Source organism: Cupressus sempervirens, chromosome 3, assembly GCF_028749045.1.
Source record: "Cupressus sempervirens isolate cs-2001-9-10 chromosome 3, ASM2874904v1, whole genome shotgun sequence".
NCBI lineage: Eukaryota > Viridiplantae > Streptophyta > Pinopsida > Cupressales > Cupressaceae > Cupressus > Cupressus sempervirens.
Genome location: NC_143120.1, coordinates 899,470,905 through 899,494,573, shown reverse-complemented (window position 1 = coordinate 899,494,573; position 23,669 = coordinate 899,470,905). Strand labels below are relative to the sequence as shown.

The window sequence follows — 23,669 nt, the reverse complement described above, 5'->3', positions numbered from 1 at the left end:
TTTCATTTATTCTCATAAGAAATGGATTCTTATGAACTACTACTTAAGAAAATACAGATTTACAATTTTATTTCAAAAACTACACATTTTAAGAATAACAACAATATTGATGAAAGTTGATTAGAAGAGAAAATTAATGGAAATTGTTTGGAAGGGGAAGTTACTTGAGACCCCACTGATCGATAGATTGGTTGGGTGGGAAACTACGTAGCCATTGATAATGGTGGACAAGCAAAGGTACGACAACCCGCCTCCCAATAGTTTGACTGCGACACCCTTGGTGGGTCAAACTCAAAATTAAGTCCTCATAATTTATGCAGGCCGCTCCAATCAAATCAACTTTGTTATGGTGTTGTCCACTGCGACGAACTCGAAACAGTGGAGAAAAGAACGACAAAACAAAGCACCATTAATATCTTCGACAAGACCATTCTAAAGTTAAGCGCCCATGATTTATAATATTCACACTACAGTTCTTGCGCTGTACATTTGATGGCCGTATGCCAGTATGTGATGGGCAAATTTGACTGTCGGATTTAGGCGGTTTTGCGAAAAAAATTCTTTTCAATTGAATATAGAGTAGTATTTTGAATTTTGCGTCATACGCGCAAGTGTGGATGAATTTGATGCGGGGCTTGAAAATAATGAATCAACGAGGCGACGGCAAAGTCGTAGAATAGTATATTGTTACGATTTAATGCCTTCCTCATCGCTAATTAGTTTGTACGATGTTTTTCAAAATGTGGGTATTTCCGCGTAACTTCCTGTTTTTCCTTGGTTTTCAACCTTGCGACCTAATTCTTCTGCATGGCTTATTAGAAGACCAAATTTTGCTTGTCAAATGGAAACTCCTGGTTACTTGTCTGTACAGCGTAGTACCGATTGTTTTATGGATCTGTTAGACAGGCAAAATTCGGTTATAATTCTTCTCAGGTATGTCATGCTTCACGAGGTGCTGTTTGTATTTGTTTTTTGCTTTTCCCGACCGAATGGTTTCCGGACTTTCCAACTCCCCGTTATCGCTTGACGGTTATATTTTGCACCGAGATGTTCGGCGTACTCTGTCTTTGCGGGTGTTGGGCTATCTTTGAGTGTGTGTGGAATATGATCTCGTGGGATTCGAACCTCTGACCAATTGGTGTCATTTAGCTTCTATTTGGACAGAGGGAGCTGCTGTTGATACTTGTTGCGTGCATATTGTTTTTGATATTTGCTACTTGTCTTTCTGCTTTAGTAGGCGCTTGTTGATGTTGGTGCCACGGTTTTGGCAGAAAATGAGTGACACGTTAGACGGAGGACCAGTTGAGAATTCCATACACATGGCAAGCGCGCCGGATTTAATCTATACAAATGGAAATGAGCCTCAATTTGAAGTAAGTTCTTTTCAAAATTGGATTTGGTTTACGCCTGTAAATCAGTTAAGAGCATGAGACACTTGTCTGTACTTAGTAGACAAATTTAGGTTTAACGATTATAGGTTTTGATTTGATCCTTTTGGTGTTGAATTTAGGTAATTGTGATTTAAGTTTGAATGTTTTGATGTTTTGGGTTTAGTTGCTAGAATTTTGAGCGATTTCGAAATGTATGTGCGTTAAATTCTGTTAATTTTGGCTTCAAATTTAAGGATATTGTTGTCTGTTATCTGTAATTATTGCCTTTGGGGTGTTAGTCTTAAGGGACAGATTATATGTCACACACAGCAAACTTTGCTTTTTGTGTTTAAGCTTTTGTTTATTCTAGATTGAAGAATCGTAAGGCCCTGTTTATCCATCATAACGTTGAGAAATTTGTCTGGCCAGAGATGAATTTGGTATCCAGGTGGATATGTTGAATATTACAGGACTTGAGTTGTTTTTTAGCATTTCTATATCGTTTGCACTTGAGGTGTTTTTAAGCATTTCTATATAGTGCGGTTTAGCTTTTCAGATCATCAGTTTTAGTCAGTTGTGGATCCTAGCATTATCTGTTCTCAACATTCCTTTGATGTAGGAAGCCGGCTTGTAGTTCTGACCAAAATGAATTATTCCATCTTTCTTTTAATGTGTCGCATTGTATACTATAGTAGCAATGTCATCCAAATGCCTTCAGTCACCTTTTGCCAATATTTCTCAAGTTCATTTATTCCATTTTTCAAGTAAGCTTTATGCTTTTTAGGTGCTTTTAAAAACATATTCTGTTTGAATGCTTGTAAATTTTAACGATCGTGTTTGAACACGGTATTCTCTTTCAGCTGCAACTTCACCTTTGTTCGCATTGATTGAAAGTTTATCGTTATTTCTACAGATGGGTCGTATGGCATGTGAAGAAAGTGGATGTGAGGAAGAAAAGCTTATGGATAATGTTGCCACCAAAGCCCATAAGTCGAAGACTACGACAGACCGAACTCTGGATGATGTACACAAGCATTGGAATTTCAAACTACTAAGATGTCATCTATGGAGAAGCATAGTTGTGATTTTCTTCCAGAATAAAACCAATTTGTTGTTTCCCTTCGGTCCTGCTGCTGCCATTGCAGCTTCATGGAATATGAAACATGTAATGCAAGTTATAAACCATACGCTTACTATTTTTATCTGTCTCCAGTGCCATTGTTTTCTAAGATTTCTGTTCTAGTGTACCAAATAATAAATGATATTCAGTTGCTTTTCTACATGCATCTTTTCTATTTGTTGTCGAGTAGACATGAAAAAGAAATGCTTATTAACTACTACTGTCTTGAGGACACAAGATTAAACGTATGTCTTTGTCGCGCTTATGCTCTTTTCTATACTATTAAGCTAATATTTGTTAGCATTGCAGGGTTGGGTATTTCTTTTCAGCCTGTTGGGTATAACACCTTTGGCAGAACGACTCGGGTTTCTGACTGAGTGCGTGCTGGCGTTCCTTTTCCTGTATAATAAAACCAGTCTTGTTTCATTATTTGTTAATCTTATTAATTACAAAACAGGAAATAATTGGGATAGCGTGTCCTGACTTCTTTAACTTATGTAATGCAGGCAGTTAGCATTTTATACTGGCTCTACAGGTATATTAATCTCTTGATTACTCATTCCAGTGTTAGATGCTTGACAAAGGCACTCTGGGACAATTGATTTTTCAAAATTTCATTAATGTTCTTACTTGTATTAATTGACAGTCTGTAAACAATTCAAGTCATTTAGATTATCATAATTTTTTTATTAATAGCAGTTAATATCTCTTAATTACAATTATTTGATTAAACCGCCTAGACAACACATCGTGTATATGTTCAATTTCATTTCTCGCTCTATGCAACGACGTGGTACTTTCTTGCAGAACTCTGTTTATCTTGGTTGTATGTTTTCTTCTTAGCATAACGTTATGGTACCACATTGCATATTTCTCCATTTCCTTTTGTCAGTTGTTGCAGGAGGGTTCTTCTAGTATGTATACCATGGTCATTGACGATTCCTTGATTTTGCATATGCTATATTTTTCAATTTTTTTGATGGAAACATGTCAATTTCGGCATCTCTACCTTTTTTCAATTTCTTCTATATTATTTTTGTAAATATCTGGACAATACATATTATGATACTGGCCAGTGCCCACTATTATGTAATATGTGAAAAGTGTTCGGTGACATAGGTTCTATGATTTTTGTCGTTGCAGTTGGAGGGCTTCTGAATGCCACTTTTGGAAATGCCACTGAGATGATCATTTCTATATACGCACTAAAACATGGGATGATTCGTGTTGTACAACAATCTTTGCTCGGTTCCATACTTTCAAATATGTTACTTGTGCTTGGTTGTGCCTTTTTTAGTGGTGGCGTTGTTCACACTAGAAAAGATCAGACCTTTTGTAAGGTACATTTTGTTCTCATATGTCAGTTTATGCCATGCAAATCAAATTATGGTGGTATTTTTGCAGATTTAGCAGTTTATTTGCACTTTTACTAAGAAATCGTTGAAATGATTATCATGTTTTCTACAGGGAGCTGCTGCTGTTAACTCCGGACTATTGTTGATGGCTGTTATGGGACTACTTTTCCCTGCTGTTCTCCATTCTACACACACAGAACTCCATGCTGGACGATCAGAGTTAGCGCTTTCAAGGTTTACCAGCTGCATCATGCTCATTGCATATGCAGTCTATCTGTTCTTCCAGTTGAAGAGTCATCGAGATCTTTATGAATGCTGTAATGAGGTTCGATCTATTGTTTTACTGTTATTACTGAATATTTTATTTTTCTAGTCTTGATCTCGTGCTTTGCTTTCTTCATGTAGTCCTGTAGCTTTGCTCCCAATCTTAGCTATACAACTGAAGTCTAAAAGTATAGTTTAATATTGTATATTTTTACGCCTGATTGTCAAATGCAAATCAAGAGTGAGTTTCTGATGTTGGTAGGACTAAAGATTTTTTTCTTCTATGTAAAATCAAGAACCTATGAGCCACTTGTGGCCTAGCTAAGTTGCTTCTAAGGTACGTGAGAATACAAAGGCTCACTAAACTCAACAACTAAGTTGCACTTTGTGGGTGTGGGGGTGGGGGTGGGGGTGGGGGTGGGTGTGTTCATGTGAAGTTGAACATGGTATTCACCTAGGTAGTGTCATATTAGTCCTATTTACACTTACATAATAAGCATACTTATGTCACTTAAATTTTTGTCTCTTATCATATGATTATGAGGCATAATTTTCTCATGAAACTAGTTTCTTTTTGCATTGAATGATTTCTTCAGCATCGTTTTCTATTGCTTTTCTCTTGTGGCGAAGGTTGTTTCGGTTGTAGGTGATCCTTGGGCTAGTGTGGAGTTGAATAACAACTCTTACACTCAATTTATTTATAAGCTCAAATGATCATCACATAGAAGAGGAAAATGCAAAGCTAGAAACATGGAAATGCGAATTTGAATATTGATGAAATTTGTCATTTGTGCAACAGTTTTATTTTACTTTTTTGTAATTGCTGTTTTGTTTTAGCTATGTATGAGACATTTGTTTTACCACATGGGATGATTTACACCATTGCAAGCTACCAAAATAACCCGTCGCTTTTGATGAAATTAGTCATTTATGGAACTGCTGTTTTGTTTTAGCTGCATATAAGACATTTACTTTGCCACATGGTGTGATTATGCACCTTAAAAAAGTACCAAAATAACTCTTCAATTAAGTACAGATTATGCAACCTCTTCTTCTATGCATCATTATCTCTACTGCTACCCTCTCTTCTCTGCATCATCACCTTTGCTTTTGCTTTGTTTAGGCGTTTGCTTTTGCTTCCTATAGGCCTTGCTCCTGCCAACTAGTTTCTTATAACACCAAGTCTCAAAAAGAGGTATGCCTTTCAAAGCCTTGTGGAGAACCCAATTTTGGATATATATAGCACAATTAATGGTTACAACTCCAAATTGTGGACCAAGAGAATGAGAATAAATCATGAAGCCAGCCATTTCCTTAAGGGTCCTATTTTTCCTTTCAACAACACCTTTTTTTGTGGTGCTTATGCAATTGAATCTTAAATATCAATCCCTTCAAGAGCACACGATTGCACACCTTGCTTGTTCACATATTCCTGACCACTGTTTGTAAGGAGAATCTTGACACACTTTCCAAAGTGCTTCTCAACATAAGCCTTGAAGTTCTAAAGCTTGTCACAGACTTCATTCTTCTAGCAAAGAAGGTAGACCCAAGTGAAGTCAAGAGTAGTCATTAATGGAGGTAAATACACAACAAGCCACACTAAAAGACAAAAATAGAAATGGACCTGCTAAATTATTCTGAACCAATCAAAGAACTTCCAAAGCCCTCCAAGACTTTATCGAAACTTCTTTTCAGGATGCTTACCCATAACACAGCTTAGATTTACGCCATTTGAAAAGTTGATGCAAGGGAAACTTGTACCCATTTCCTATGAGTTGAGTTGCTGAAAATAGTGGTAGTTAAGATGACCAAACAACTCATGCCATAATTTACCAAAATTTACCATGTGAGGAATACTGTAGACATGGCAGAAAGTGGGAGAATGAATATAGCCAAGTCATGATTGGCATGTCCCATTTGCAACCAAGGCATATTTTCAAGTTCTTTGATCACAATTTTGTCGAGAGAAAACTCAACTTTTTTGTCCATCACAAGATGAGTCATTTGGTAGACTGAAAGAAGGCTGGTAAATGAGTGAGTAACATCGAGAATATTCTAAAATGATCCATCATCCATGTCAACCGATCCTTTGCTTTCAACCTCCATTTGTGTATCATCACCCCATTATCCATGTAATCAAACTTTTGTTTTCAAACTCCATTTGTCTATCACCACCCATAAGAATGTATGGTATCATGTAAGGATCCAAAAAAGAAAATTGTTCTCTACCGAACCTACACAGTGTGAAGCACCGATATAGTATCCATTGTTGTGAAGATCTTGTAGTTGCATTAAATGCTCGTCTTTTCCTTTTTCTTTGATCGTGAAGAAGTAGAAGGTGATGATTCCTTTTTGTAGGAAGGTGGCAAATTGATGTGATGCTTCTTGATGATGTTTGTTAATTCATTAATTTCCTTAATATGGCGCAACAATACTCACCATGACCAACTTTCTTGCAATATGAACATGTTGCTTCCCCATTTTCATTGAATTCTCCTTAATGAAAGAGGATGAAGAGGCTCCTTGTGAGAAAAAAAGTGCTCCATCCTAGTGTCTATCTAATGCTTCGATTGTTTTTGTTTTTTTTTTAGAATCTTTCCCATGACGAGCCCCCAATGCTTGTGACTTTAATCAAAATTTGTTGTTCAAACATCAATGTCGTTGTAAATGAATCAAATGATGGTGGAGTACAAGCACTACCCGTAGTTTCCCAATGGGTTTGGAAACAAGAAATAAAAGCTACACAACTAGAGGGAATCTTGTCTAACAAATTGAAGACAAATAGTGCATCCTTCTTATCAATGCCACAATCTTTGAGTTGGGCTCTTAGTTTATTTGGCTTAGTTACATAGTCTTGGATTGTATCAAAATATTTAGGATCTAGATAAGTGAGATCATGATCGAGTTTGTATCTGCTAACCTCAATTTTGCCATACAATTGAGAAAGTTTATTCCAAGCATCTTTAGTTGTTTTATGCTTATCAATATGAAATATAAGATCAACATAAACATATTTTCTTATATTTCTAAGATCCATAATACTTTTGATGAGCCAATCCAATTAAATTAGGATCTAATGGTTCTAGTTTGGATCAATCAATCTAGTGAATACCTTTTTCCATTTGTTTTGTCACACGTTTATTTTCCATGTTGCATAGAATGTAGAGTTAAATGATTCAACTCTTTAGATTTAGTGTGTCACTTGCAAAACAAAGGCTAAGTAGAATTTTGATTTCAATGCTTATAATTGCCCCAATTATGCAAGATTAATTCTGATCACATGCAAAAGACCAAATCTATGCAATACAATTGCCAAAATATACCAAATAAGGCTATGTTTTGAAACTACAACTTTTGCTTACAATAATGTGTTGAAAGTACAACATCTGCTTATGATAGTTATAAATAGATAGCACCACTAAGAAGTAGCAAACTACTTCAAAAATGAATTTGAAAAGGATTCTGTATGAGCCCTAATGGAGCTCAAGAACTTCCAAAAGTTGGGATTATGCAACAACACCTATGACAAATGGTTTTTAAAAAAATCCATGCATCAAAATAAAAAATGTCTTCATCGCTACAAAGAGCACAAAAAATAGCCAAATCTAAAACATTGCTTAAAAATTGGCGATTTGAGACCAAGTTACAAGCATTTGAAAATTGGCTTCAAAAGTAGATTGCCAGCCATGAGGGTGGGTAAAAAGTAGATTGCCAACCATGAGGGTGGGTTGGGGGTGTGGTGGGCTTTTGGCTAGCTGCTTGTTGATGTCAACACAAAATCTCAAGATAATATTCCTCTATTGTTACCAAAAAACTTCCCACAAAATATTTGTTGATTAAAAAAAGCACCACTTTGTTTTTTGGTAGAATCTTGTCAGAATATTCTAGATGTTTGAGGGGTTGTGCATTTTGTAGGTCATGTGAATAACAAGGTATCCTTGGGCTGGGGCACAGTGGGAGCATGTATGTAAGTATTTGGCAGTCCGTGTAGGCCATAAGGCCTTAATTTTTATAATTAAAATACTTTTTGCAACCGATAGTCTTTTTTTTGCGCTTTTTAAATTTTGTTTATTAGTAATAAATTTTTTTTTTTTGAAAGAACATGTGTCAGCTTAACCTGAAATCGATTTTCTCCAAATTTGACTAATTTGTAGTCAATTATTTTCTTGGGCCTTTGATTGCAACGACAAGGTTGTTTTTGGCCAAAATTGCTTTGAGGTGGCAACTATATCTTGTATTTGGCATCTAGCTTTCAACTTCAAGTAGACTTGGCCTCCATTGTTCAACTAGGATGAACGAAAAGGCAAATCTGACTTTCAAGCATTGTAGACACTATGGCGAGCTTAGATTTGATGCAACAAGCTTTTAAGTACACTTGCATTAAAAAGCCACAAAAGGAACCCCCCAGCTCTACTCCCACAATCTGGTATTTTTATCACATCTTTTTGATTCTCAAGTTTGCAGGAAAAAAAAGAAGAAGAGCATACTCAATGTTTTAAGAAATTACAAGATCCACACTCAAGGTTTTTCAAAAAGACTTACTAAAGGTACTTGGTAAAATTTGGCTATTGACATGGTCACCCATGATCTAGAGGCCTTATGGAAAGCACAATGAAATGAGAAGATTAATATGACAAGAATAAATTATTTTCTTATTAAGAATGCAATAGAATGCATATAAATTTATGAGGGTCCCTTGGGTATAGACCAAGCTAGACATATAATAACATAATATTATGAGAATTGTTGCAAATTGATTTATCATCCATTGAAAGTGGATAAGTGATAACTATCCACCTAAATTGGGAAGAATCCTATGTGGTCCCTATGTAAACTCATGTAACATGTGTTATTAGGACTTAGGTAGCAAACATATTACAAAGTAACTGGAAAATATTTGCTTATTATTAATAGTCATCAAGAGATTGATCTACACGAGACTAAACGATGTTTCCGTAGGAAACAATCATAAAGAATAGAAACATTCTATTCTAGAAATAGAAAACTAAATATTAGAAACATTCTAATATTTTTAGGAGATTACGATAGATAACCCTTAGATACTAAATAGAGAAATAGGAACTATCTATTATTGTAATACCCTCCCTTAATGGTTAATCTATCCAGAGTACGAAGCTGTCAAAAAGCGTATAAGGCAGATTTTGTCTGCTCAGAGTGCTTCGTATTGTTCACTATGGACTGCGAACTAGATTGTTTAGATAGGGAAACTAAGCACTTCTGACATTCAACCTTCATGTGCCCATACTTGTGGCAATTGTTGCATTGAATGTTCTTTTTCCTGGAGACTTCTGAAGTTGGAGCAAAGGACCTTTGTTGAGAAGACTGTTGTGAACTAGAACCACCTTATCGCTGTCGTGATATTTGAAGATGGTTAGCATCCGCTGTTTCCACATGGCATAATTGCAACTGTTGAACTTTGATTTCCCTTGAACAAAATATTTGTTAGAGATGCCATAGCACATTTTTCAGTAAGAAAGCATTAAAATCTGTGCAGGCTAGTACTTCGTGGCAAAAAAACAGAAGATCCCAAAAAAAATGAAGAGGTACCAAGAAGAGAGCTTGAAAAACCCAAAAGGAATATGTTGTCGAATTCTTGATTTGCTAGCCCGAAAATTGAGGCACCTAGGAAAAATGGACAACCACCCAATTGAGCTCTCGAAAAACCCATCAAGAATTTGTAAAATTTTTTTTTGATCAGGTACAAAAATTAAGGGTTTCGAAACAAAAACGACCTTGGCTGCAAAAAAAACTTCAAAAAAGCTTAGAAAAATGGCGGATTCGCAGAGAAAATTGTAGACTTTGGGCGCAAAGGAACAAGATAGGTTTTTACAAAACCTAGATGCCTCCAAATAGGCAAAAAACCACCACTTTTTTGTTTAAAATGGAAAAAAAAGCATAAATTAGGCACATGATTTTCAAAGAAATTTGGACGCGAGTGGTAGAAAAATTTGGGCATGAGTTGTAGAGAAATGGTGCACAGACCTCCACGTGACAAACAGAGAATAACCCTCAATTTTTAGAGGACTCAGTCGCACTAGTTGTAGATAGAAGGGCGCGAGTTTGGAGATTGGAAAAAATCGCATGAGTTACAAACAAAATGTCACGATTTTTTTTTTGGCAAAAAACCATAGTCAAACCATAGGTTTTGGAAGCACATATGCATGAAAATAATTTTGAAAATAAAAGGCAGATAATTTCAGCTAAGAAGTTTGTTGTGAGGTTTTCACACATCGCCCCAAATTCTTGGGGACCCCCTTTTTAATCGCCTTTAGGGCCAGTGGAGAAGGTTAGATGTATTTTTCACCCGGTTTCAACTTGATTTTCCAGAGCTATCAGTTCTATCCTTAGGCCGAATAAGTTCAAAATTGATTTCAACTTGGTAGGATAAGATTGTGAATTTTGTACTTAGACGATTTCTTTTGAAAATTTGGATTTAATTGTAAATTTGAATGATTTTCAAATAAGGAAATTTTTCGTTAGACTTAGGTTCTTGGAAAATCTTATTTTTTTTGGTGAAATAGAATTTAATTTTGTAAGATGAAGTTAAATTGCAAAATTGATTTTTACTCTAGAGGCAATTTTATTTTTTGTCATAAAATTTTAATTATTTAGCAAAATCGATTTAGAGGAAAATTGCAAAAATTGGCTTTAATAGATTAAATTTGCCTTGAAAGCTTTTGGTATTTAATGAAATTGGTAAATTAATATTAAGAAATGGCTTTTGGTTAGCCAAAATTCAACTTCAAGGATGTATTAATTAGCAAACCCTCATTAAATAGAAATTTTTAACATCCCCAAGGCACCATTCAATTTCGTTTTGCAATTTGTGGTTAATTAGTAAATTAAAAGTGCAGTTTTCATTTTAGAAAATTAAAATTTTGGCAAAGTATTTAAAGTGGGCCACTAACTTAGCTTTAATTTTGGTTTTTTTTTTCCTCTATAGGACCAAGTCGGCCAGCCTGGGAGGAAGGTGAAAGCTGCTATAAAGGGAGTCCCCTCCCATTTCATTTTCATCAATTCACTTGCTCCTCATGCTTGGGCGAATTTGAAGCAAGGGCAGATTTCCAGACTTGGGCGAAATTGGTGGAAGGCAGTTTTTTGGCGATTTTTGGGCAATTTCTCCATTGCCATTGTTGGGCGATTTGTCTAAGGGCCAGATTTTTTGCGTTTTTGGGGATTTTTGCTCCACTTTGTGGGCTGCGATTTTGTGCCCTAGGTGGCAGATTTTACAGATTTTGCTCCTTCTTTGCTTGGGCGAATTTTGTGGAAGGGCAGATTTTTTTTCATGCTTAGCCGAATTTTGTGGGAACCGAATTTTGTGGGGGCCGAAATTTGTGGAAGACAAAATTCTGATTTTCTAAAGGGCTGCAATTTTTATATCAGATTTGGGCAATTTTGTTGGGAGAAGAGATACATATGAAAGTTTGATTTTTGCATAGAAGGCAAGTGTTGGATAAGCTTAGAGGCTTTGTTTTCTAATTTGCAAAGGGATTTGTAATTCTTTGATGTCATATCCCGGGTTCCGAAAAGTTGCTGTAAGATTATTAGTTAAGGTGAAAGTCATCATCTAGAGTTGCAAGGAGTGCTTAAGCTGACATCCATTCTTTCGCTCTTTTCTAAGAATTGCACTACTTGGTTCTTCTTGCCTTTTGGTCCACCACTCTACCATCCCGTAATAGGGCGACGAGCATGGAGGATGATAGTGCAAGTAAGAATCCCAAGCGGGCAAACGCTAAGAAAGACAAAGAGGATATGACGCCCAAAACTTCCTTCTTCTCGAAAATGAAGAAAATAACCGATACTAATATCGCTACAGTGGACATGATACGGATGAGGGACAGACTAAAGGAAGGACAATCCCCCTTGGCAAAGAGGATATACAAGAGCGGAATTGTACATGCAGCAGCTTTTCCTCCTACTTTGCCTTGTCCGGAATTGATTATGGAGTGTGCATCCAGATTTGATCTAGACAGTAAATCCATCATTTTTGGCGAAGGGAAGAGAGTGTTGGCCAACATTGGCGAACAAGCAATTGAAGAAACATTTAATATTCCTCAGAGCAAGGGCATGACAGTTGTAATGGTGGATCAGGCGGCCAAATCATTTCAAGGTAACCAAGAGGCCTACTTCTCACATCTAAAGAGGAATTGGATACACGAAGGAAGGAAAGGAGTTAACAAATCAACAAGGCTTACAGTGGCAGATTTCAAGCCGGAATATGGCTATCTCATTGTTCTTCTCAGCCGGATCATGGGCCTAGCTCAAGCTATGCAATTCGAAAACTGGATGTACTTCTTCATTGATGAAATTGAAAAGGGAAAAGGAAAATTTGATTGGGCTAGGATCATAAGTGAAAATTTAGAGTTGCAACTTAGAACAGTTCAAAACCAAAGGCAATTCTACATGGGATCCTATCTGTTTTACTTAATTGCTAGATTGTATGAGAGTCCGGGACTTAGGGCCTTAGGAGAGATTGGTAATGGGCCGGGGCAATATTTGGTGCATGAATGCTATCCGCAGCTTCATTTGCACAATAACAAGGATTACAAGATGTTTTGCGATGCATTCGCCATGAAGACAGTAAGGGTATTGCAAGGGGCGCCTGCTAAGAGACTTTCATCGGAAGCAGAAGCAAGGATTAAGAAGTTTGGGAGTTGGTTCATCCAATTCCCGCAATTCACATACATTAGAGTGGCAGGAAGTACAGTTTGTCCCAAGAGGCTTCCAAGATACCCGCCCGACAAGGTAGTTTTGATGGAATTGGCTAGGCAGCTTGAGCACTATGATAGAGTAATGAGGAATGAGGGGAAAACAGGCGTTTCCTTCTCAATTATAATTGGCAATGATAGTTGCCCAAATCGGGCCGCCTTTGAGGCTGCGGAAAAGGAATTGGAGTGGTATCATCTAGGATGGTACAGAGCAAGGCAAGGATTCGACCCTGTTGGTCTTATCAAGGCATCTCATGAAAGCGAATTTAAGCATGTTCCCACTATAGAGGACTTTTGGGCCAATGCAAAGGATGATTTTCACGTGAGAAAGCTAGCTTTCTCGAGATTGTCGGTGAACATGATGAGAGATATCAGATGGAGAGGCCTTGATATTCCCGATCAATTGGAGGATGATCGTAGTGTGTTGAGAGAAGACTATGAGACAGTAGTTGGAACAGAGTTGAATCCAGTGGATTGGGACGATCATCAGGATCCTTCCTTGGAGGCAGTCACAAGGACAGTAGATTTGCATACCGAGTCGTGGTATAATGCCAAGTTGAGAAAGCTACAAAGACAAAAGGTTCTCCTTACTTATGAGATGATGAAACCGAAGGAAGGTCTAGTAGAATCAATCGGACAGAAGGGTGAAGGAAGTGGCCGGCAATCGGAGGCAGTTAGAAATAGCAAGAAGAGGGCTTTGGAGGTAGAGAAAAGCCAAGAACGTTCGGAACCTCCAGCCAAGAGACAGCGGGCAGCGCCGTCAAGGGAGAGTATAACTAAGGCTAGAAGCCAAGAGGTCAATTCGAGTGATAAAGGGGCCGCAGTGGAGGTGAGCTCTGATTCGGAATCAAGTGGCTACAGTGAAAGTACGGAGTACTCCCCTCTCTCGGAGAACCAGCAAGGAAATATGGTAGAAACTAGTAGAGAAGAAGATGGGCCGATTGATATTGAAGAGATAAGTCAGGCGTCTAAAGCCGTTGGTGATGCTTTGTTGGTCGAACCGAATCCGGAGTTGGGGAGATGCACTGCACCACTATGGTTAAGGCAAATGCTTATGCCGAGAGGCGAGGTGGTAATGGCTCACGCAGTTGATGATATCCAAGGACTAATAGAAAAGGATGATAGCGAGAACCAAAAACAGATGGCAAATACGGTGGCAAGGGTAATCAGAAGCGACAGTGATGGTCACCGAAGGGTTCAGATTGCTATACCAACAGTCAATAAGGCAGCGGATGAGATTGCAGCCCAGGAGTACGAAATAGTAGAACATAATTTGGGAAGAAATACAGATGATATGGAATGTGAGGAGGTTCAGGAAGGCATAGCATCAATCAGAGAAAGATTGAGGAAGGCAAACGAAAGGATAGTAAAGTTGGAGGCCGAAAACAAATATTGGAGAGATTGCCAACCGATCCAACAGCTGCATCAGGCAGCCCTTCCTCAAGACAGCGGGAGCAATTCAGAAGAGGTATCAGCTCAGTTACATGAAGTAAGGGGTTGGATCTATGATACAATCCAAGATGGGCGAAATTTCTTGCCCTCCTTCATCTCAACATTCCAGCCATTGGTGACTGTTAGAAACAAATTCAGATTATTTGAAGAGGAATGGAAGAATTTTCTTCCCATCAAGGATTTGGTTATTCCTAGGCTGCAGGCGTTCATTAGGCTACCGGAGGCATATTTGGAAAGAGCCCGGTTGGTTGATGAGAGAGGATTGAGCATAGTTGAATCTTGGTATGTCGCATTGACTACCAGATTCAGAACACTTGAAGAAATTCATGATGAGATTGCACAACACGGCCCAAGCGTCGACACTTCCATTTCGACCATGATGAGCGACGTTGGGGTGGCGCTTGATTTTGAGGGTATTAGAGAGGAGGATGTCAGTGAGACAGGATTTGGATCGAGATTGGATGAGTTAGGAAAGGCTGCCGTCAAAAGGAAACATCTGAACACCCTTTCCTCACTCAATGCTTTTATTGGGTTTGCAAAGGAATATGAGAAGGATCACGAAAGGATACTACAAGCAGCAAACAGCGTGGCAAAGTCAGCAGAACTCCGAGCGAAGCACACACCTTGTCCTCCTGTGGAAGAAGTTAACGAAAGGCTAGCTAAGTTCATTGCCTTAGCTAAAAGAACTAAAGAAAAAGGAAGAATTATATTAGAAGATCATCTTATGTAAGCCCAAGTGGCAACTTTCTCTTTCTTCTAGAATAGGACAAGTGTTTGTTTCTGATTGGCCACCATTTTGGTGCCTTCTCATTGGTTGCCACTTTTGCATTTTTTTTCATTGGTCCATTGATGAGGTGGCATCTTCTCATTGGCCGATGGGGTGGCAACCCTAATTAGGGTTTTTGGATCCAATTTGGATCGTCGATCTTGTTTTGATCTCTACCGTCCATTGTATTTTGGACCTCTATATAAGGCCATTGGCTCTCATTTGTAAAGAGGGGGGGGTTGGAGAAATTGTTGCGAAAATAATACCAAAGTGCTCTCTTTTTCATTGCATGTTGACTAAGAACATTGGGTGTTATTGCATGTTTTCTACTTCCACATAGTTAAATTTTCTTTTCAAGTTGAAGCAATTTCATTTCAAGTTGTTAGAGTAAGAGTAAAATAAAATGGATTGTTGTATGGTAGCTTTGGTAGATGTTTGATAGGGGTCAACAATAGGCCACTAGCATCCTAGCGGCTGGTTGGGAGGCTTTGTGTGGTGATCTAGTTTACTTTCCTTTGAAGCGTTGCATCTATGGAGGTAGGGCCGCTGGTTAGCCTTCATTAGATTCGATCCCCGTCCATCTGCTAACCTTCCATTCTTAGGAGCAGGAGTAGTTGAGTAGCCAAATTTCATGCTTAGAAGAGGTTAGTTAGAGAAGTAAACCAAAACATCGGCATTCTCACCTTCCATCGCCATTCACCCTACATTGCCATCATCGCGCCATCAACATCATCTTGCATTCACACCGAACCACCATCTCCATTTTCTCACCAAGATCCAAATTTTTCTCAAACAAGAAAACGTAAGGCCGCCTATGTGATTACCAGCAAATCACATTGATAAAACTGAGCGAGTATCCAACGGTGTAAGGAACATTGGAGTTATACTCATGTCCCATGAGAGATAACTTTTCAAGAGAGGAATTGTGTATTTGATATTCTGTATCAAGCATCCAATTACTAATATGTTATGTAGTGACACAAAACTCGCATCAACAAAGTTATAATTATTTAAGAAAATTTTAGAGTATTGGCTTTGATACCATATTATGAAGTAATTAGAAAATATTTGCTTGTTATTAACAATGATCAAGAGATCAATTTATACAAGAGACTTTATGATGTTTCCTTAGGAAACAATCGTAAAGAATAGAAACATTCTATTCTAGAAACGAAAAATTAAATATTAGAAACATTCTAATATTTATAGGAGACTACAATAAATAACCCTTAGATACTAAATAGAGATAATAGAAACTAGCTATTATCGTAATAACATAAGATATCCCTTATATAATAACATAAGATTATGAGAATTGTTGCAAATTGATTTATCATCCATTGAAGGTGGAAAAGTGATAACTATCCACCTAAAGTGGGAAGAATCTTATGTGGTCCTTAAGTAAACTTATGTAACATGTGTTATTAGGAATTAGGTATCAAAGTTACTAGGTACAACACCTTATTCATACCAACAACAATATATATATATATATATATAACATAAGATTATGAGAATTGTTGCAAATTGATTTATCATCCATTGAAGGTGGAAAAGTGATAACTATCCACCTAAAGTGCAAAGAGTCCTATGTGGTCCCTAAGTAAACTTATGTAACATGTGTTATTAGGAATTAGGTATCAAAGTTACTAGGTACAACACCTTATTCATACCAACAACAATATATGTCATATATATGTATATTTGTAATTAGAAAAAGTCAAATGACTATAACTTCATGGTGAACAAAAAATAGAATTTTACAACTAAAGAATAAAATTGAAAATGATATATATCATTGCGGTGTTAAGATTAACGACGATACATTTAATGAACTTCCTCATTCCACAAGTGCCAATGTCATTCTCAAAAGTTTAGTAGAATCATCTATTAATAGGGGGTTTAAAACCCACTATTTTTTTTCCAATTTTAAAAATTATAAAACTTTCTTCATGACCTCTTAATGCTCCAAGAGAAATTGACCTTTTTGATATTTTGGCCACATAATTCTTTCTTTCTTTTGGTTCCCGACCAAGCCCCACATTCTTGTATCTATTTATTTGGTTCGGTTCAATCATTTCCAATTAAGCCTTAGAAGAGAGAATGAAGAAGTCTTCTACAAGATGACCTACATGCTTCCCTTACCACCAACTTCCTTCACAACTAAGATATCTAGACTTGGATACCGTGCATGATAAAATGACCTGAGGCCTTGTGGATCAAATAGGTGTCTCACAAAAGGATGGAGAAGTAAGTCGATTACTATTCCCTTCTTGTATTAGCATCAAGAACTCTCGTCATAGGGGATCCATGGGTGAACAAGCAATTGCAAAGACGAGGGGGGTAGAGTACAAAATGAAAGGGTAAGATATGACATACAAATCTCTTGTATATTAATTTGCTCTAGCCTGCCCTAAAATGGAAAACAAAGAGACGTAATTAATTTACCATCTATTGTTTCATCTTTACTCAACAAATATGTAACAAAGGGCTTATTTGATGTTGTGTTATTGACTTATTTTTGAATGGAGATACAAATTTGTTGAAGACACAAAACGAGTAAATTCACTTACATATAGATATAAAATATTATGATCATTGTTTTGATAAGAAAACTTAAGTCAATTGCTTTTTTTTTTAAAACTATCACATAGAGCACAACCTTTTTGGGTTGTTTTTATTAATAATATAAAGGAATACATACCTATTACATTTGAAGAATCATGAGATATGCATATAACATTGAGCCTAATGATTGCATGCTAAGATATGGATCTACATTTTGGCACTTGCTTCCTTTTGCCTAAACACTTTTTGTTTTAGGGTTAGGGTAATAGAGTTAGTCCAACTTTGTCTCAGGTATTGATTTAAGACAATTCTGATATTGGTCCCCGATGCTTCGAGTTATCAAAATTAGGGTGAATATTAGTACTGATATCCCAACTTCCTTTTGCCTCAACACTTTTTGTTTTTGGGTCAAGGTAATAGAGTTAAGCCACCTTTGTCCGGTGTATTAAATTAAGACAATTATGATATTGATCCCTCGTGGAATTAGAATTAGGCTATCTTTGATAAGGATGCTTCAAGTTATCAAAATCAGGCTGAATATTAGTTGCAAAATCTTGGGATATTATCAAGCTTAGGCTAGTCTTGTTGGGTATGAGTGTTAGGCTAGTTGCAGTGACGACCATAGTTGGAAAACTTGCCAAAGCCAAAAACTTGCCAAGTCTTGAAAAATAAATTCAGGGAAACCTCAGCGAGTTTTTGGCAAAAATTTGGGAACTTAAAAAATTGCTTAAATTTAATTAGAAATGCATTTTTTAAAGAGAAGATGCATCCCACGAGTCAATAAATGAGAACACAAAAGAAACAAGCTTGGACTAAATGAATTTAAACACAAAGTGGGTGCAAAATCACATTCTTGTGAGGAATGTTGATGGCTAGAAGCAAAATGGTAAATAATTTATGTAAAACTAAAAGTAAATACATCATTCTAAGTACATCTTCTTCTTAGCTCTAGAAAAAACTAAGGGAGGGGTAGAACTAAAGGTTCTAGTCCTTGAAGTCTGCATTGGGAATGATTGTGCTTCTTCGCTTGGTATGTTTGATTCGATCTGTGGCTTGTCCTCCATCCTAGATGTAGCTTTGCCTCTAGCTTCTTTTGACACAAGCAATGACTACTCAATTAACTCAATGTCATCCATTGTGCAACCACATCCACTCCCTCCTCCATAGCCTTCTCTCCAAATCATTGACCTCTTCAAAATCTTCACTCCAAATTTGCTTCAAATTCGCTTCGAAACGATAGAAATTAGTCTGGAAGACTAGTTTCCCCCTCTCAGCAAAATAAAATTGAATAAATGAGAAATGAAATTAATTGGGGTCTTTATTTCCCTTTTAAGTGTTTTATAAAACTACAACCAAATTTTTAACAAAAACCTAGAAAGGACTTGATGAATTATTGCAAAATATTTGGCAAGTTTTTGGTGCTAGTATAAGTCGTAAAAACTCGCCAGGCTAGAAAGCTTGGCCAGGTTCTGCAACTTGGAGATTACTCTGCTAGTAATACATCGATGTGTTGTACTATTGCTCTTATAGGGCCTAAAGATACCCACATACATACACACATCCATATTTATACATGGACATGCATAGACACACATGCACACATTCTCACAAGATACACATTGTCACACATGCACATGCACACTCCCACATAATTATATACATGCGTGTATATGCATACATGAATATATACATAGAGATATATTACATACAGATACAATGCACATATGTATATAATAGACTTAGATGCACATATTCATCTATTAGATATATATGTTGAGTACTCATGCATTTGTAAGGTGTACATGTGTGTATATATATATACACTCACAAACACTCCCACACACGTACACATGCACATACATATACATACACACTTACACATATGCATACACACACAAATGTATCTATCAAATATATATGTTGAATATGCATGTGAAATTCTAAGGTGTATATTCTGTATTTATTTACACACACATAAAGGGGTGGAAAGTTCTATAGGGCATAAGTGCAACACCATATATTTGTTGAATGGAAATTGCATTTCATTAGGAAACATAATTTCTTTGAAATATGCACATGTATGCTCAAATGCAAATCCATATCTCATTATAATCACTAGGCCTAATTTTACGTGTGTATTATCATGATGCATCTATTGTTATAGGCAAATATTTCATTATCGTTTCAATGAAAATAACCAAAGATATGTGCTCTGTCTGTAGTTTTGATCTAAGTCACAGGGTTCGCCGGATTTCAACCATGAAGTTCGAAATTCAGCGAACTTCAAAACTCTGCTATAAAATCGCAAAAATTCGTTGCAAAATTCGAGAGGGTACAGATTATTTAAATAAAATATATTAAAAAATCATTTGCGTAGGCCCTTTCATGTCAAGCAGTGATGAAATGTTCATCGGCGAATACAACAGGTTTCAATGTTGAACAGCACAATGCAAACGGCAGGAATGAGCATATCCACCACCGACCAGAATAAATATTTCGCAACCCATTTCCATGTCGAATAAGTGTAAATGATAACCTGCACAGAAGCTCAAACTCCGTCCACGGAAATATTCAGGCATAAAACATCTGATTAATGATTCGGCTCTTTTCTGAAGTTTATAATCTTGCTCGATAGATTAAATGATCGTCGGCTTCCTTTTTGACTCTAAATATCTAAATTAAATTCAAAGTTCAAACATTTAGATTTAATTTAAATATTCAGTTTTAATTTTAAAGTTTTGTTTTCTTTTAAATTTGTTTTAAAATAAAAATTTAGCATCTTCCTATTAAATCTTTAATATATTTTAGAATTTAATATATGACCTGAATTATAATATTTAATATTTAAATATAAATTTATCTACCTTAATTATGTTTTAAATTATTAAAACATTTATTTGATTTGTATTTTATTAAATATATTAAAGTTTGATATTTTAAGTATTTAGATTATAATATATTTATATTAGTATAAAAAGTTCTAATATAACTCTTACAATATATTAGTAATATTTAAATTAAGTTTTTTAAATCTATATAATATGAATACGTTTTAATATTAACTCTTATCATTTATTAGTAATATTTAAATTAAGTTTTTAAAATCTTATAATAGGAATATGTTTTAAAACGTATTCATATTATATAGAAATTTAACATAATATTTTTTATTTTTTAGATTTAATATTTATATTTAAAAAAAAAAGAAATTTATATAAGGCGAATTTTTTTCGAAATTTTTTGGCCTCACCGAACTTTTTTCGAATTTCATCGTTGTCGAACTCGAATTCGAATTCGAACCTTGTGACATAGGTTTTGATATATAAATTGAAGATGCTCACTGCATCAATGGTCATGATATTTCAGTAGATGTTTTTTTTGTATGTAAGTGAATTTGCTTGTTTTGTGTCTTCAACGAATTTGACTCTCCATTTAGAAATAAATTTAGAAACACCATGTCAAATAAACTCTTAGCAACATATTTGTTTATTGAAGATGAACTTTATGGTAAATCAATTAAGTCCTTTTTTTCTGCATTCACGTTCTCAACCCAAGGTGAAATAAGTTCAAGTTCTCTTGGAGCATTACGAGATGAAGAAAGTCGTACAATTCGTAAAATGAAAAATAAATCATTTGTGGGTTTTGAACAGTGTAACGCCAGCATTGTGGTATGTCAGGATGGCGAGATGCTGGGACAAGTTTCCAGACTGGGGGGACAGTGGGCCTCAATTTTGGGATGGTGGGGTGATGGCTAGGGGACAATGGCAGGGGAGGGTGGGGTGCTGTATACTATACACTACATATAAAACTTGAAATGCTAGTGATGAAGTGGTGTTTCAGTATAACATACCAAATTGAAATATTGGAGTATAGCAAAACTGCAACACAAACTAGAACCATTGAACATTGAAAATAGTAACATTCAAAATTCAAAATTCAAATAGAAATTCAAGTACCCATCCCAACAGCATGGTTGCGGAAAGGCGGAGGTGGGATACTTGGGTACTCCAAGCACCCATTGTGAGGATGCCTCAGGGACAGGTGCTTTGAGGTTTGGAAGGGGGTGCGAGTCCTTGGGTTTCACTAACCTCACCATTAATAAATAGCTGGCCTTATCTTTTGATAATGGTATACATGCTTGAGTAAGCATGTTGAAGATGTGAACTGTCTACAAAGGAAGTTCATTGAATGCATCCTCGTTAGTCTTGACATCACTATAATATATATCATTTTCAGTCTTCTTTCTTTAATGCTGTATATATTGTTTTTGTTCACTTGAAGTTGTTATTTGATCCATTTTTCTCATTAATTGAGTGAGCTGTATTTTCAATACCTTATGGGTTTTGATTAATGCTGATTGTATGTTTGATGCCTCTGCTTTTTTTGTATTGTTCCCCTGTAGCATTTGCCACTTGTAGTATAGGATTTGTAGGGGCTATTAACATTTGTAGTGTCCATTGGTGACTGTCTACAAGGTGTATGAGTTGGATGGTGTTTGAAAGTATCAAGTTTTTTCTGGCTGCAGTATGCCTATTTTTCAAAGTGTATAATTAATCTTCCCTCAAATAGTCTAGATATTAGTGCTTTAATGAAGCATGTCCATGATATTTAATGATGGCTTTTATCATTTGTGCACTTTTGTAGCTGCTGTTTACTTTCACTTTATACGAGTGAATTGATTCTGAGTATTGTTGACTGTTTTGTTTTTGAGCGCATATGACATTCTTTTGGACTGGATATAAATATGTGATTTTCTTTAGAACATATAACTTCTGATAATAACTTGTCATTTGATTCTAATGTTGGACATATGAAAATTTAAACTACATTTATCACAAATGTTATGGTATTTGCAATCTACTTCACTAATTAAAATTCCTCTAGAAGTTCATAAATTGATATTTCAAAATTTAATGTAAAAGATGAGTCAAAATGTTTTGCTGGATGACTGACAGTTAACAATCTCCATTTTATAAAAGTCCTTGTTGATGTGGAGTGTATGAATTAACATCCAATTAACATACAATGTAGTTAGCTAAAAGTATGTTTATCCTAGTAAATTTAGAATAGGGAAGTGTCACTAAAAAATAGTGTTAATAATGAGTGGGTAAAATAAGGTTAGAAAAAATTGTGAAATAACAATACATACTTGTATGAGCACATCTATATATTGATATAAAGGTTAGCTTGTTTAAGAATAGGCTTACTTTCTGATTTTGATTATTCAACATTGGTTTTGAAAAGTTTCAATGTGTATACATATACATTTTTACATTTGTTTATGATATGACATGCAATGAACCCATGTATGCTTGTAGAACATTGGTTTTTATTTGAATAGACGTGGACCATACAATCTCATCGGTTGGTTTGGATGGGAGAAGGGGTTCAGCTTTGAGCACGTCTATATATTGATATAAAGCTTAGCTTGTTTAAGAACAGGCTTACTTTCTGATTTTGATTATTCAACATTGGTTTTGAAAAGTTACAATGTGTATACATATACATATTTTCATCTGTTTATAATATGACATGCAACGAACCTATGTATGCTTGTAAAACATTGGTTTTTATTTGAATAGATGTGGACCATACAATCTCATAGATTGGTTTGGATGGGAGAAGGGGTTCAGCTTCCTACAAATATGTGAACACAGTGCAGTGGGAGATGCATGGGCGATTGAAATTACCATTCATATGTCTATACCGGCTATTCTGCCAATCTATTTTAGTTTTAGTTTTTAGAATTTGGATTTTCTAGCTTCATATTGTATCAAATAGCTGCACTTTTGAGTCCCATTGATGCGCTTGGGTCATATTTAGTTGTCAATAAAATTTCCTTTTTTTCTTTTTTCTTTTTTTGTGTTTGCATACGTGTCGGTGTAATTGAGTTGCATGATCACCTTTTCACAATCACGACAAGCACTCGAGATTTCAAACCATAAGAGAAATGGATGCCTATATCCTAGTTCAAGTCCCCTTTCTTTGAAAAATGTGCATGGGTAGCATGCAGAATGGAAATCGACTTTGGACAAGGGAGTCTAC

At 36.0% G+C, this 23,669-nt stretch overlaps 1 protein-coding gene across 3 annotated transcripts in view; it reads left to right on the top strand.

The window, feature by feature from the left end:
* Nucleotides 1–724: 724 nt before the first annotated feature.
* The window catches only part of LOC149569699 (vacuolar cation/proton exchanger 3-like), a 78,048-nt gene continuing 55,103 nt past the window's right edge, over nt 725–23,669 (top strand). Inside the window, exons 1-7 of one of the 3 annotated variants that reach the window (XM_089822420.1) lie at nt 725–933; nt 1,272–1,373; nt 2,284–2,535; nt 2,800–2,867; nt 2,997–3,025; nt 3,634–3,830; nt 3,958–4,170. In XM_089822420.1, coding sequence (XP_089678546.1) covers nt 1,275–1,373; nt 2,284–2,535; nt 2,800–2,867; nt 2,997–3,025; nt 3,634–3,830; nt 3,958–4,170 — 858 coding nt within the window. In that variant the 5' untranslated portion in view covers nt 725–933; nt 1,272–1,274. The other 2 variants (XM_089822422.1, XM_089822421.1) reach the window with 2 other exon arrangements.